General features: G+C 48.8%; 2 protein-coding genes across 3 annotated transcripts in view; one reads left to right on the forward strand and one right to left on the reverse strand.

Moving 5' to 3' along the window:
* The first annotated feature begins 16 nt into the window (after positions 1-16).
* Positions 17-1,371, forward strand: MEA1 (male-enhanced antigen 1). Its single transcript, XM_068186004.1, has 3 exons — positions 17-421; positions 501-615; positions 682-1,371. Exons 1-3 carry the CDS (start codon positions 62-64, stop codon positions 843-845), a joined length of 639 nt encoding a protein of 212 aa, XP_068042105.1. The 5' UTR covers positions 17-61; the 3' UTR covers positions 846-1,371.
* PPP2R5D (protein phosphatase 2 regulatory subunit B'delta) overlaps positions 1,250-15,201 on the reverse strand; it is a 27,181-nt gene continuing 13,229 nt past the window's right edge. For both annotated transcript variants that reach the window (XM_068185992.1, XM_068185991.1), the window contains exons 11-16: positions 12,461-12,631; positions 10,388-10,515; positions 7,613-7,714; positions 5,035-5,107; positions 4,466-4,582; positions 1,250-4,135 (exon numbers count right to left, since the gene is read on the reverse strand). In XM_068185992.1, the coding sequence (XP_068042093.1) occupies positions 3,998-4,135; positions 4,466-4,582; positions 5,035-5,107; positions 7,613-7,714; positions 10,388-10,515; positions 12,461-12,631 (729 nt within the window). In that variant the 3' untranslated portion in view covers positions 1,250-3,997. The remainder of the gene's footprint in view (positions 4,136-4,465; positions 4,583-5,034; positions 5,108-7,612; positions 7,715-10,387; positions 10,516-12,460; positions 12,632-15,201) is intronic.

Raw genomic sequence — 15,201 nt, forward strand, 5'->3', positions numbered from 1 at the left:
CCCGGCGCGCTGCTCCGGCCCCGGCCCAGACCGAGATGGCAACACTCGATGGCGACACTCGATGGCACCGGAGGCGCGTGCCGGCGGCACCGCCCGCCGCGCCCGGGGCCCGCTTCGGGACTACAACACCCACAGTGCCCCGCGGCGGCCGCGGCGGTTCCGGGCGGCGGCGGCGGCGGCACCTCCTCGGCGCCGCGCCCGGTGTATGGCGGTGGTGCGGAGCATGGGCCCCGAGCGCGTCTGTCCCCGGGAGTCCGGGCCGCCGGAGGGCCCTGACGGCGCGGCGGGGTGGAGCGGCGATGAGGAGGAGGAGGAGGAGGAGGAAGAGGAGGAGGGCGGCGGGTACTTGTATCAGCCGCTGAGCCAGGAACCGGAGCAGGGCCTCGGCGACGCGGGCCCCGGCCTGCAGGAGCGGCTGCAGGTACCGCCCAGCGCCTCCCGCCGGGCCGGGGTTGGGGGCACCCGCGGCCCCGACCCCCGCTGCCCGCCTTTCTCCGCAGATGCTGAGGCTGCACCTGCCCGACCCGCCGGTGGACAGCGAGGAGGAGAATGAGGAGGAGGCAGCGGAAGGCGCCACGGCTCAGAGCAGCCACAGCTCCATCCCCATGGATGCAGGTAACCGCGTCTCCGGCAGGACCCTCCCGGGGCTCCGCCACGGTCTCACGGCCTCTCTGTTCCCAGAGCATGTGGAACTGGTGAAGAGGACGATGGCCAGCGTGAAGCTGCCCACCCTGGGCATCCCTGCCTGGGCCAGCCAGATCTCGGAGGAGCAGTGGAAGGACGTGGTGCAGCGCACGCTGCAGGCCCGGCAGAGCCTCGGTGGCCCCCGGCCTCAGTGGAATTGAGGGCTGGGCTGTGGCACAGGGGCTGCAAACCCCAGCCCTCCCTCCACCCTGGAAGCGCCCACTGCCTCTGAGCCAGGTGCTGACAGGACTTGCCAGTATCAACCTTCCAGTTTGTCCCACTGACATTGTCTGATTTTCCTTCCCACTCCTTTTTTTGGGTTCTGGCTGGTGCATAAGTCAATGTGATGACCTTGTGTTGGCTTCCTCTACCTGTGAGGAAGTTTGGTTTCCATGCCTGGATGCATATGGGGCGATGGGGCTTGGCTGGCTTTGCCCAGATTCCCTCAGGACAAACACTGGACTTGGCCCCATGCTGACAGTACCAGAGAAGTCACTCTCCAGGCTAGGGCCCCTCCTCTCAGGATAGGGTCTGTGTGTTGGAATATCACAGGTGGAGCAAGATGTGTCATTCCAAGAGATTGGTTTTATTTAGTTCTGTACATACAGGGACATCTGTACAAAATCCAACACTTTCATACTATGTAATGCTCTACTGAAAATAAAGTACACCATATGTACATATGAACTGTAAGCAGCTTAATACTTGTGTCCAGGGTGTGAATGCAGTAGTTTTGCTTTTTCCCTTGGGAGGAGCAAGCCAGGTGGAGTGGAAGAGGCAGCTCCAGTTCTGTCCATTTGGCTGATGTGGGGAAAGGCAGAGGCAGAAATGAGCAGCACTAATGCTAGAAACCAAGTATTGAGCAAGGGGCAGCTGTAGCGTGGCAGATGCAGGTCTGCCTATGAGTAATACGTGTAGTGAGAGGGTGAGCACACTCCCCCCTGTCTCACATGGTCCCCTTCTGAGGTGTCCAGGACACTGGAATGAATAGGCAGCAAACAAAGGATGATGTGAAGGTACTAAGCCTAAGTTCCCTGACCCAAAACAAGACACAAAAAGCTATGGGAACATCAAAGCTGTACAGCACATAATCATGATGTGTTACAATCCTGCCCCTGCGCATGGCACAACCCCAGCAGCATTCCTCTGGCCAGGGTCAGGGGCTGCCAGCAGAGACAGATCATCTGCAGGACAGTGCCAGCTCCTGCACACCACACAATTCTGTTCCCTCCGCAGGCAGAGCAGCCCACAGTGGGGAAAGGCAGCCACTGCCCAGCAGCAAGCAGGCTCAAGTGAGGGTGCACCATGCTGTAGCAATCTAAACATGAGGTCTTGGCTTACAGCGCAATGCTAAGCAGCCAGTTGGAGAGCCTGTGCTGAAACAGGAAGGAGCCTCCTGCCCAGCCTGAGCCTGGCAGCCCTCATATCCGCTGTGCTGCTCTGGCACCACCCGGTGCATGTCCGCATGCTGTGCCAGGCGTGAGGTAATTGATTGGCAGCTGATCATGAGCTCAGACTAATGTTCAAAATAAGCAATAACCTCCCTGAGGTGTTTCTGAAGTCTCCTGACGAACTGGCCCGTTGTGTGAGGCGGAGGGGAGGTGGGGCCCTGCGTGACTGGGGGGATCTCACACATGCACCCGCCAGCTCCTCCCAAGAGATGGTGACGTTCCTGATAAGGGCTGAGCCGGGAGAGAGCTGCACGGGGCAGGGATGCAGGATACACAGGTCAAAACAGCCTTGCTGGGGTTGGAGAAAAGATGTGCTGCACACCAGCAGAAAGATTAGAGGGGGTGATCCTCTGACCTGGAAATGATTTACTGGTGAGGACAGGCAGATACACCAGAACCTTCTACAACATCCCGTGCCATCGCAAAACAGTGTCAGGCTAGCCCCAACCCCGCAGATTCCCTGCGCTACTGCAAACCCACTTAAGCTTATGTGTCAAGAAAGCAGGTGCAGCAGGTAATAAGCAAGGACTCCCTCTCTATGACAAAGCAGCCTCTGAGGTGGCACCTTGGCCTGGCACTAAATCTGCACCACAAACAACAGGGGTGAAAGCTGGATCACAGTAGCACCCAAGTGCTGTGCAAGCTCCTGGGCTATCAACAAGTGTTTCTAAATGCTAAGTTAGCATGAGCCCCTGATGCACCATGTGATATCTAACAAGGGCCTCGGGCCACAGCAGGTGCACACAGAACAGGACAGGTGAACTTTGCTCAGAGCACCCACGGAAGCGATTCAGCAGTAGTGCTTAGCCATTGATAATAATGAGGAGACAACTGAACGCTCAAACTCAGCCACACCCCATGAGGTGTAGCCATTGCTTCCACTGGCTTGCAGAAATGACTAGCAGCACAAGCTTCCTAGAAAACCTTGGCCCTGAATAGCTAAGGATGGGATACAGAGACAAAGGGAGAGCTGCAGGAGTATTTTAATTGAGCAGGTAGAGGAAGAAGGTGGAAGTCAGTGGCTGACACCTGCTACAAAGCGGGAAGTTAATTCTGGGCCCACAATTAACCCGAGACATCGGGAAGGAAATGAGTCAGCACGGACCAACACAAACAGCAGAAGGAATTCACTTTCTCACAAGAGAGCTTCTAAGGATGCTCTAAAGGGAGGACTGCAATAGTATGTAGTGCTTGCACCCAGCTTAACTGGGGGTGGCAAAGCACTGAACCCCCACTCCACTGACAGGGGAACAAAACAAGGGGCTTGTAGCAAAAGAAAGGTGGAAGTAAACATTTCCTCCGCTGTACATTAAGACCCTTCAGCTGTGGAGCTGCACCCCAAGGCAGGCTGGAGAGGCAGCAGAGCCTTCACAAACTCTGCTTCTGCCCCAAGCTCAGCCTGGCCTCTGACCATGGCAAGGCTCAGCTGCACAGGCAGCACAGGGGCAGAGATGGGCACTTGGAGTTTGGGAGCAGCACACTGAGCCATGCATGGCAGGCTCTGCCCAACACAGAGCCTGAGCAAGGCTCTGGCTTTCTGGCAGAGTAAGAATCAGGTGGCAGCTCACAGTGAAGTGAGTCCCGCCTGGACTGATAAAAGCAGAGGTCAGGCAGGCTCCCCTAATGCCTGCAGAGCCAAGGTGGGAAAGCAGGAGGACAGACAAAAAGCAGGAGGACACGACAGTGGTGAGATACAAGTTATAACATAAAACCAGATCTACCCTGGAGGTATGCAGATGGAGTGGAGGACAGGCACAGCTCACCATGTTCATTCCTTACTTATACACAAGAACCGAGTGCATTTCCATGACCCCTGGAGGAAAGGGATGGGGCAGAGCTTCCTGGGCCAGCTCCTGAGCCCGTCAGAGAGCCTCCTGGCTTGAGGTGAGAAACTCTTCTGCTCTCTTGTGGGCCTCCAAGGCTTTTATAGTGTAGACGTCCTGCGGAAGCTCAGATTTCCGGCGCAGCAAAACTTTGTCCTTCTTAATGTCTTTCAGCATCTACAAACAAATCAAAGGAGTCAGGAATCAGTAGCAAACCCCTCATGCCTTCAGACTCTGACTCCAACTGCTCTAGGTTATTCTGAGTGGCACTGCAGCATGCTTCAGAACAGGCTGAGACCCAAACATAGACCAAAAGGACACAACTGGCACTTTTTCCAGAGTGAGAAGTTTAGATAAACTCTTCAGACTACAGGTTGATCTCTTAATGATGAGGGGTGAGAGTAGTGGCATTTACCTTCAGAACATTTGGAAAGAGCCAGTTCTGGCTATGTTGATGTCCTGGCTGGACTGGGAGCAACTGTGAAAGGACCTGAGTCACCTACGCACCTGCATGGCCTCCGTCTCCACCGTTTTCTTCAGTAGCTGTATATCCTCTGCAGTCGGGGTCTCCGTTTCCATACAGCACACAGAAGGCAAGGGTAGAGGTGCATAATACATGGGGTACTGCAGACAACAGAGACAGCTGGAGAGTCAGCACTCCATCCAACACCACACCTTCTCTCCCAGAATGCTAACACAGCATGGCACAGTTCTTCCAGCTGCCTTCTCTGGCCCCCGGGAAGGCAGCAGTAGGGACACAGGCAGGGAAGAGTCTCCTCCCCTGTGCCCTCTGACTCCCAGCACGCTGCATGTGCAGCTGCACTTCAGAGTGTGGTCCATAAATACATACATGCTCTCTGTAATGCAGTACTTAGAGGTCAGTGCTATAGAGGGACAGCCTGATAAAACACTGCCAACATTCCCAGGACACTGGTTTTTGGGAGAGACACACCACTGCTGCAGCAGTGTCCACAGGACTGAGATCAAATGCTAAAACCTGCTCTCATGGGCTGAGGAAGCAGGTCAAGACCCTGCACATTCTTGCCTCATTCATTCTAAGTCCTATTGTCACTCACCTGGGGGTTCAGTCGAGCCAACTCCTCTATCTTCTGCCACATTTCTTCTCGCTCCTTCATCCTGAACCTTCCCCTGCACAGAGAGAGTGAGAACAAGTGTGAATTCCAGGGAAAAGTGCAGCTTTCGTTCACAGGACAATAAAAGCCAAGAGACAGCAGAAAAGTGCAGGCAAGGGAAGAGCTGCTCTGTCATTCAAAGACCCCTAATTCTACCTAATTCTAAGTCTACATGTGAGATGAGGCAAGAAGAGGGGACACACTACGACTAGCAGAGGGTAGGTAGGCATGCTCCTCGCTCACCTCAGAGCACAGGGTGGCAACACTGGGCTGCACAGGCACTTTTGGCCTGGCTTTGTGCTGCCAGGAGTAGAGCAGAGTGTCTGGTTTCTGGGGTAACGTCATGACACCGGTCTGAATTTCAAACACACATTTTCCTGGTGCCCCCCAGATGCAGAGGGACAAACTATAATTTCCAACAGAACTGGGGTTCCACTGCCCACTGTTCCTTCTCTCTCTAACCATAACACACTAGAGAGCTGCCCGAACAGCCCAGGCACAGCTCTTGAACTTGGCACAGATTTTGGCACACATGTTGAAGTGACTGTTCAGCAGGGCCACTTATAAATCATAGGACAGTGAATGCTTGCTGCAAACAGAGGTGAGAATAACCCCTTGTTATTCTCTTCTACATTTTAAACATCTGCACTAAAATTATTGCTTTATTTCTATTAACTACATGACTTTCATCCCAGCTACTGGTCTCTCTAGTGCCATATGTATCCATGTTAAAGAAGTTCTTACACTCTGTAATGACATCACACTCTTTAAAGTCATGTAGGCTTAGAATGAGAATGAAGCTGCCAAGGTTTCAAGCAGCAGATTACTCCACCAGAAAACACAGGGTCACAAAAACACCTCCAACAAACCAACCCCCAAAAAACCCAAATGAATAACCCATTCAGGACAAGACACTATCTACTCCAACTTCCTCACTGGTTTTCTAAAGGATTCTGACAATCCAAACAGTTTCAAGGTGTCTGGGGAGACTAGAAAGGTGCAGTCAGCCCATTTGCACTGAACAGCAGAGAGACAGCCTCACCACATCTCCCTGCAGAGTTTGTCCCTCATGACCACCCTGGCTGTGGCTGCACAGCTAGGGGTGCAGCAGTGACAGGCCTGAGCTGGCATGTCACTTGTAGGCGTGCTACCTAATTAAAAATGAGGCTAAGCCATAATCAGACCTCTCAACATCTGGTTGCAGCCTAACAGTGAACATACAACTCTCTCCTTTTCCCCATTTCCTATTTACTGAGTTTGTTTGCACATGCAATCCTTCCCACACATGCTGTGTTCTATTTCACAGCACAAGGTTTTCTGAAGCCTAATTAGGCACAGAGGCACTAGACCAAAAAAAAAAAAAAAATCATCGTAACATGAGCAGAAAACTGAAGCACTACCCATCCTTTTATTTGACAGCACTGAGATGTTTAGTTGAGCTTTTTCAGAACAATTCTCCATCAGTCACACACCAGTGCTGGGAACAGTCACCTTCAGCAGGTCAGCAGCTAAACAGGGAGACAAAACTCCTGATGGACACACTAGGTAGATCTTGTAGGAAATGTACTGCCACTGTGACTTAAAATATACGTGAAGTTATTGGTGGGCTTCACAAACACCCTAGAATGGGGGAAAAAAAACCAACTTGCTTGCTCCCATTTAAGAGCCTAAAAAACCTTAATTTCTCCATAAGCAGGTTACCCATCTGAAGGTCTGATTGAAAAATCAACTTATTACTTATTATCAAGTTATTTATTCCTATATCACAAAACAACAGAATGTACCCCAGAGTTCCGCACTCCCAGCAAGGATTAGCTCTGCTCTCCCCACCAGCAGCCCTGGCTCATCCAGGAATGAGGAGCATTGTTTTACTATTTTATTTCACTAAGTCAGCAGAAAATAAATTAAAAAAAAAAGTTTCCTTCTTGCTTACTGGACTGACTCAGCTCACCAAGGCAAGCCATAGAAGCACCAAAATCAGCACAAGGCAGCAGAAAAAGTGGAGTTCTTTTCTCTTTACAGCATTATGGCACAGGTACTTGCTGAGCTCAGATTTTATCCCCATCATTCACTCTTTGAAACTGCAGGAACTATTCCATCCTTATCACTGGAAAATTGAAAGCATCCTGTGGCATGAAAGATGCATTACGCCCACTGCAGCAAAACTCTTCAGAAAAGCCTTTCTAAAGCAATAGGATTCTATTGACATCACTACAACATTTATGAAGTGCTAAGTATTTCCAAGGCAGAACAAAGCTGAGTATTCTCTACGTGGCAATCTATTTGCTCATGACTCAGCAAACTCTGTCAACTTTTCTAGGCCACCTGCTTCAGCAGGACTGAAAGGGTTTTTATCAGGGCACACCCTACTCATAGTTATGGATAAAGAATCCTACTTTTTGACAGAATTACTTACCACCTTTCCATTTCCCCTCTGCCTACTGGCATCTACCATCTGTTACTGTACCCCAAGGAGACTTTAAGATGAGCTCAAGCTACTTGGCAAAAATCTCTTACTCACTTCTGCTTCTCTGCCTTGTATTGCTGTGTGCAGTCATCAAAAAGCTTTTGGTTCATCTCCATGAAGAGCTTCAGTGCATTGTAGATCAGCCCATGAATTGTCCTGCAAAGGAACAAGGAAAGGAGAACAAGTCGTGGTGAGCAGGTTCTTGCACCTGAGCTGGCACCAGCAGCACAGACAAGAGGCAAGAGCAGCAGCAACTCATTCTAGAGTGATGTGGCAAAAGACTCTCACACAATCCCACCTCTTACCAAGGCAAAATCCCTTTCATAAACACAGCAGGAACTGTACAACAGGGGGAAAGAGATGGAGAAGAAAGAGAAGACCCTGGGACAGGCCTGCTGTTGTCAGATTAATGAATGCAAAAATACATATTCATGTATTAATTTCTTGCAGTTAGAAGTGGGAAATGAAGGATGCTAGGGGCCTGTTCAAGGCTGTTTTTGACGGGGCTTTAGTGCCTCCCACTGTTCACACCACATATACACAATGACTTTTTTGGGCTGCCAGTATTTGGTCATAAGCTTTTCCGCTGAGTTGTCCAAAACACAGCCAGGCAGCAGCCCTGAAGAGATGGGAACCAGCACATGGAGTATCACAGCAGAAAAGTCAGCTCTGTGTCAGTGATTTATGGATACCTTGCACTGTGTGTGAACTCTATGGGACAAAGACTCTCCTACAGAATGAAAACAAGTGTTGAAGCTGTCTCTGAAATACCTGACCCAGAGGCAAAAGATGAGATTCAGCAGACTAAGCTCTGTGTCTCTACCAGCTCTGCAAATGGAATATCGAAGAGAGATGCAACCCTCCTGGACTTAAGCAGGCTGTCTGACCAAAAAGATGAACTATGTGAAGGAAGAGGAGAATCTGAGGTACTCAACCTGCCCCGAGAAGATGTGGCTGCTACTCAAAGACAAGGAGAAATAAGAGGAAAAGACTTTCAGAACTTCTGAAATACCACTGGGAAGCAGACCAGAAAAGACAGGAACAGCAGAATCATGAATCTTGGCTGCTACAGGGACACGGAACTGGTGAAGGGCTTCAGAAAAGAACATAAAGTGCTTTTCTGAGCTCTGGACTTGTCAGCCTCCCTAGAATTGATTTTTAGCTAATTCACTAAAGGAAGTGTGTTAAATCAAATTAATTAAACTTGAATTAACTAGGTAAGGAATTAAATTAAGAAGTCAGAAGAAAGGAAGTTGATAAGAGAACCATAAAACAGAGCAGCATCTAGGAATCAGACACAGGGGATAATATTTGACATGGACAGCTGCCCAGCTATTCTGCTTTCTCTGTTTTTCCTGTACTCAAGGAGTCAAGCACTGTATTAGCCAAGTTCTCTGGTCACAGAGAACATAAGGGTGGGACATTAGTTAACAAGCGGCCAGAAGTCAGATGGAAAATCTGCACACTTCTCAGAGACTGGCAACATTAGTGATAAGCAAGTATCAAGCTCTAAGCAGATTCAATGGCCCCAAGGCTCGCAAATGCAGGTTGCTCAACCCTTGCAGAAGCAAGCCACTCTGGTCTGCTGTTGCCCTTTTCCATGCTGTGGAGAGACGGCTGGGGGCAAAATTAGAGGACTCTTGAGAAGTTATATTCACATCCTAACAGAAGCTGCAACAGTACAGGATTTACAGGGTAAAATGCAGCTGCTGCTCCCTAGATGGAATGCTGTTGGTGTGCTCAAAGCCTGCTCCAGCACCTTGGCCAAGTTCCCTTGGAGTCCTGGCAGGGAGGGGATCTCGATGGTGCTTTGCAGCTGATAAACTGCACAGGGCCTGTCAGCCACGGGTGATAGGAGGTGTTTGGTGGCTGAGCCAGGAACTGTGGAGAAATCACCCTCCTCGGGTGAGCTCGGTTCATTGTAACACAATTGTATTAACACACATGCCCAAGGCAAAATCATCCTCATTGGATGAACTCGGTTCACTACAATACAGTTGTATTAACACACATCCCCTTCCCAAAATCCCCCACCCCAGAGTGTGACTACCCCTCACAGGGCACATGCTCTGTGCTTTACTGACTACACATCTGAGCAAAGCAAGAGAATTTTACACCAATCAGTAACAAAGGCATGTACAACTAAGAGTCACTCGAGCTTCACCTAAACATAAATAGTATAAAAGTAAGCTGAGAATAGGAGTAAGTTAGGGAAGATTCCATTGTAACTACTGGGATCAGTCAACAGGCTGAACCCATCTTCTTCCCCTATGGGTAAGAAACATACTCTGCATGCTGGATACTTTTACTGGGAATTAGAGCTTCTCTGAATTGCTTTGAATGTTTCTGCAGTCAGATACTTTCATTGGCAGCCCCCAAACCTTAACCTGTCACAATTTTATGTTAATGAGGAATGCCATGAACTGTCAGTGTAAGCCCTTCCGAGGCAATGGCAGCCACCAGCAACAGGGAACATAATCAAATAAAATGGAAGACCTGCTGAGTGGTTTCTCTTATGCTGTTGGCTTATTTCCCTTAATAAGTCAGTTGAATTGACCCAGCAGACTGTTCAATGAAGGATTTCCCTAATAGGACACTGGCAGACTGGTTGGGCACAAGGGTCTTGGTTTTCCTGGGGTGCTGACAGAAAACTCGGAGGGTTCAGGAAATCTCCTTTTTCCATGACACACGCTGATACCACCACCAACCCCCTGTCTCAGCAGCTGCTGCCACCAAGCACCATGCATTGCTGCACTGCAGCAGCATGCCCCAAGACTAGCAGTGGGTCAAGCAATCCAGCAAGTGTCAGAGCATGGGGGAAAGACCTACTTGTTCCAGTGACTCTTGGAGTTCTTGTAGAGCGCTGGAAACATGATTGGGAGGATTTTGGCTGCATTATCGCTGATCAGGCTCATTATATATTCATTGTTCCAATAGTACAGCGCTCGCTCTGCCACCTGCAGTGGGAGAGAAAGGCATCTTTGAAGAGGCTCCTTCCAATAACACCTGTGGTGCACAGGGACCCAGCCAAGGAGCCCTCATGTTTTCCCACAGCACAGGGCTGACCTTCATGAACTTCTATGAGGCCATTCATCTTTCCTCTGTCAGACACTTCTCACTTTCTGAGACAAACCTCATGTTCTTGAATAGACAAGTCTACTGTCAATATACCAATGACTCCAACATCCTTTACACAACACTTAAGGACACTAATGTCATCTACTCCAGGTCCCAATTCAGATTTGCTCCAAGCCTTCTTCATTTCCTCAGCCTGTCCTCTGTAAAGTTCCATTCCTTCCTAGCTTTCCCACAACAGAGTCTCTCAGGGCTTTGAAGCATGCTTCAGTCACCAGTCCCACAATTCAACCCCCTGATTTAGTAAAGGTGAAAATATGGAAAATCTTGGGACAGCCATCCTGCTCTAACAAGACAAACAAGTCTAACAAGTTTCTACAGTGACAGACAACGCAGGTAATTTCTGCATTTAGTGCTGGCTTGAAAACCTAGAAAAAGAGACATCCAGACTCAGTTTTACATTTCAGATAACACAGAACTTGCTACATTCCCTTAACATATTGTTCCACACAAGTAAATGAAATGAAACTCACTTTGTGTTCACCTACCTAGCTTTTGGTTTTCAAGATCTGGTTAAACCCTTTTTCTGCCAGATTAACACACAATCCACTCAGAGAAAACTCATTCCCACCAAGGTGCTCAGACTCACCAAGAAGTCAATTCCTAATTTTGCTCTTCAGACAAGGTGTAGACTGTTCAGCCTGACTGTATGGGACACCTTTGGGGTTAATTCTCTTAGGCTTTAAAGTGTTTGCACCTTCTCCAGGTTTCTCTGTATTGTTCTTCAGAGTTTGGCAGCAGATGAGGGCTGCTATCAAGTAGGGGATGTCTGTCTTCCAGCCTTTACCCTATTTTATTCAAGCTCCTTAGTTCCTTCTGGTAGCTGCCTCCACACCCAAAGGTCACATTAGTCCTTTGGTTCCCACCACCACACTAGTAATCCATGTCCAGCTGGTTTCCATCATACTCCCCTAGTCCTTCACAAAAAACTGACTTTACATACATGTGTGACCTAGACTGACCTTATTTTTGGCTTGCAAACACATGACTTTGTACCTCTCTCTACCAAAAGACAAACTGAAGCCAGCCTGCCTCACTGTAGAGTCACTCTCACTGGGAAATGGCTGAGTCATTTCTTCATTAACACTCCACCTATACCTGGGTCAACCAGTGTTTGACCAGCAAGCTGTCTTCTTCATGGGCACTCCTCATGGCAGTCTAAAACAGTGAGCCAAGAACACCTGCTAGGAACTACTAGCAGGTCCCACCACCCTGTACATTTTAAACCTTAAGACAACTATCCACAGAGATTATATTAGCCAGCTACTACAACCAGTTTCCCTTCAGTGCAAACAAGGAAGAAATAGACTCCAGCACTTCTCCACTTTACCTCGCTCTTTACTACCTGTGCCAGAAAAAAACAAAGGACTTTCCCAGCATAGTGTCTTTTGTTGGCCTCTCTCCAATACTGCAGAGTGCTTGCTTTTACTTCAACAGGGTGACCCTGGATGGATCTCCTCTGTCCTTGCTAGCCAGAACAGGAGGTGGCAGAGCACCTGTGCTCCAGCCCCAGCCTGCTGCAGTACACAGTGCTGAACAGCACAGAGCAGCAGGAGAGGCTCCACAGAACCACTCTCTTTTCTCTTCAGATGAGCTCACGCTGTGGTTGTCCTGAGGATTCTCATTGCTTCCCACCACGTGTCACCCCAATACTCACCCTGGTCACACCTCTACGTGCCAAATACAAGCCCAAAACTGTGGTGTCACCCTCACATGCCAAGTGGATTACAAGTCAATGCTCTGTCTCCTCCCTGAGCTGCAACCTACCTGGAAGTGTGGGCTGGAGACACATTTGGCCAACTGCCTGAACAAGGGCTCCATAACTTTCACAAACTCAGATGGCTCAATCACGTCCAGGATCTCCTCCAGCTCATTTAAAAACATCACCTCTTTGGGACTGTGAGTTTTCGGCCAGAACTTCAGCAAGCCCACAATCACCTGAGTGGGAAGAGTACAGAGACAGTTAGAGGCTCAAAGTCAACACCAGCTGCAAAATAAATTTTTAAGTGTCTGGTCACAACAGCAAAAGGGGAGGAAGTAACACTTTCTCAGTAAGTCAGGGTGGATGACCAGCTAAGAAAGAAGACCAAAGCCCAAACTCTGCAAAGTTACATTCATGGCAGCAGCTCTGCCTAGGCTGCTACGATTTCTTATTACAAGCACCAAACTGACAATCATTTCTTATCCCCCATCACAGCTTAACACAGAAGGGTGAAAATGGAGTGAGCAGCAGCTGGCAGACAGTGCAAAGTAACCATAGAAGTTCAATGAATAAAACTGGAAATGCTATAGGAAAGGTCTCTGAAGAGTCATTATTCAAAACACTACAGAGCTTGAATACTGGGGAGCATCAAATAAATAAAGCCATGGATAGGTTTGGGACAAGGAAAGGAAATACTACTTCACACAAAAGCAACTGGATTATGGAACTCATTCTTGCAAGACTTTGTAGAGACTCAAAGTTGAAACAGACTCCAGAATGCAACAGACAAGTTTATGGAGTTTACACCTAATGGTTATAACTCAATATGACAATGCAGATGCAACTTCTAGCTGAGTAAAATGATTGCTTACAAGAATAGGGAATAGCTATATCTCACTAGATTTTATTTATTTATTTTAATCCTGCTTCCTGTCCTACCCATCTGCTTCTAGACAATATAATGGCAAGATCCAAGATGCTGCAGACCTACACTCTTGTCAGAAGAAGAGATGCTTACTCTGTGGACACTAGAGTCACACACAGCTGGCCATAGAAGCTGCCCTTTCAAACCTCTGTACTTCAGCTTCAATCCTGAAGCCAGCACTTGAGAGGAAGTTCAGAGCAGCAGAGGGACAATACTGGGCAATGCAACAACAGTATTGGAGATATCTGAGCCCTATGTTTCTGCCAACTCAAGGCTTGAGAAACCAGCAGTCCATTATCTCCAATGTTCGTCATTATTCAGGCAAGAGTTAGCTTCAGTGACTCAGAAGTCATTTCCCCTACAACTAAGGTGGTGTGAGGTGTGTGGAGTCTGTGTTTGCTATTACTGAGCACATCTGAGGCCTTGCTCACCTGGCAGTCTTTCAGACTGCTGTTGAGGCAAGAGCTACCATGTCAAGCCTTGCTGAGCAAGCTTCTGGGAGGCCCATTTGAGGCAAGTGTGGACCCAGGGAGTAATGTGCCCTCTTTCCAGCACTGCTGGTAACATCTCCCTGTGCATTCTGACTCTTGCTGATGCACAAGCCCTGATGCAATTCTTCCAGACTTCAGTAACACCAGTCATCTTGGGGGTCTATTCAAAACCTTCACAAGCAAGGTGCTTCAACAGAACCCAAGCTGTGGCAGTATGGTCTTGGCATGCCTGGTTGAAACACAACACAAAATCCACTGGAGGTAGTGAAACTGGGTCATTCCACTGCTTTCCACAAGCACCAAGCCAGACCTGGGTCTGTAATCAAGGGGCAACTAAACAGTTATCCAGAAAAATGTGATGAGCTTTGGAGCTTTACTGTCTGAATAAGCTGCAAGTGAAGCCTAGGAATATTGTCAGATTTCTATTTCTCTCTTCTCCCTCAACCTTTGAGGTGCTTTGGCAGATGGAGGCTGTAGGACTGGATGTCAGCCACAGGAAGTACTCAGCACGATCAGGAAGCTACTTTAAGCGGTTTCTTTCAGAGCAGGCTTCTAGGAACAAAGGAAATGGAGGACCCAGGTTTAAAGGAAAAGCTAGGAGGTCTGCTTCAGCACTGCTGGTGTCAGAGCTGTGGAGCCAGAAAGCTGACAACAGCTGACCAGCTTCTACCCAGCACAGGCAGGCTCACCATGAGCACACACATTTGAGCCAGAGAACAGAACGACCTCAGCCAGCATTACTCATTAAAACACTCACACTTTTGGTGCTCCCTGCTACAGTGACAGAAGTGTGTGTTCTCTGCCCATCTGCTGTTTTGAGCCTGTGAAGCTCAGCTCTGTAGAAGACATTTCCTGGCCTGTAGTGGGTGGAGAAACACTTGTCTCCTTCTTGCACCCTCTGCCAAGCTGGCTTTTAGCCTGGTTAACACTGCAGGTTTGTGCAGCCAGTAACTAGAATATGTGAGGTCACCATTTACACTGCTCACGTTTTAGAACCTGCTGTTTCCCAGCACTATATCCTGAAGGTAAATATGTCTACAATGTGACTTACCTCTACAAAAGTAGCAAACTGATGCTAAAGCTGGAAGGGAATACTTTCATGAAGGAACAGTGGCATGCCTAAGTAGATGTTGTGTCCCAGGCTCCTAACTTCGTCCCCACAATTCTGCAGTCAACTCCAGCAGCTCTGGAGGAGCTCTTACTATTTCAGGGCCCCCACAAGCTCTGATTCCATCAGATGGATGTATTTTGTCTCTGCAGTATCTTTCATCAGCCAGAAGCTCTGCCCTGGAGGAACAGCTTGGTATCCTGTTCCTTCTGCTACACCAAGATCTGAAGCATAAAGGAAGATTACAGCCTACCTTCCTGAAGCTTTCAGGAGAGACTGCTA

This window comes from Anomalospiza imberbis, chromosome 3 (genome assembly GCF_031753505.1).
Source record: "Anomalospiza imberbis isolate Cuckoo-Finch-1a 21T00152 chromosome 3, ASM3175350v1, whole genome shotgun sequence".
In the NCBI taxonomy this organism is placed as follows: domain Eukaryota; kingdom Metazoa; phylum Chordata; class Aves; order Passeriformes; family Viduidae; genus Anomalospiza; species Anomalospiza imberbis.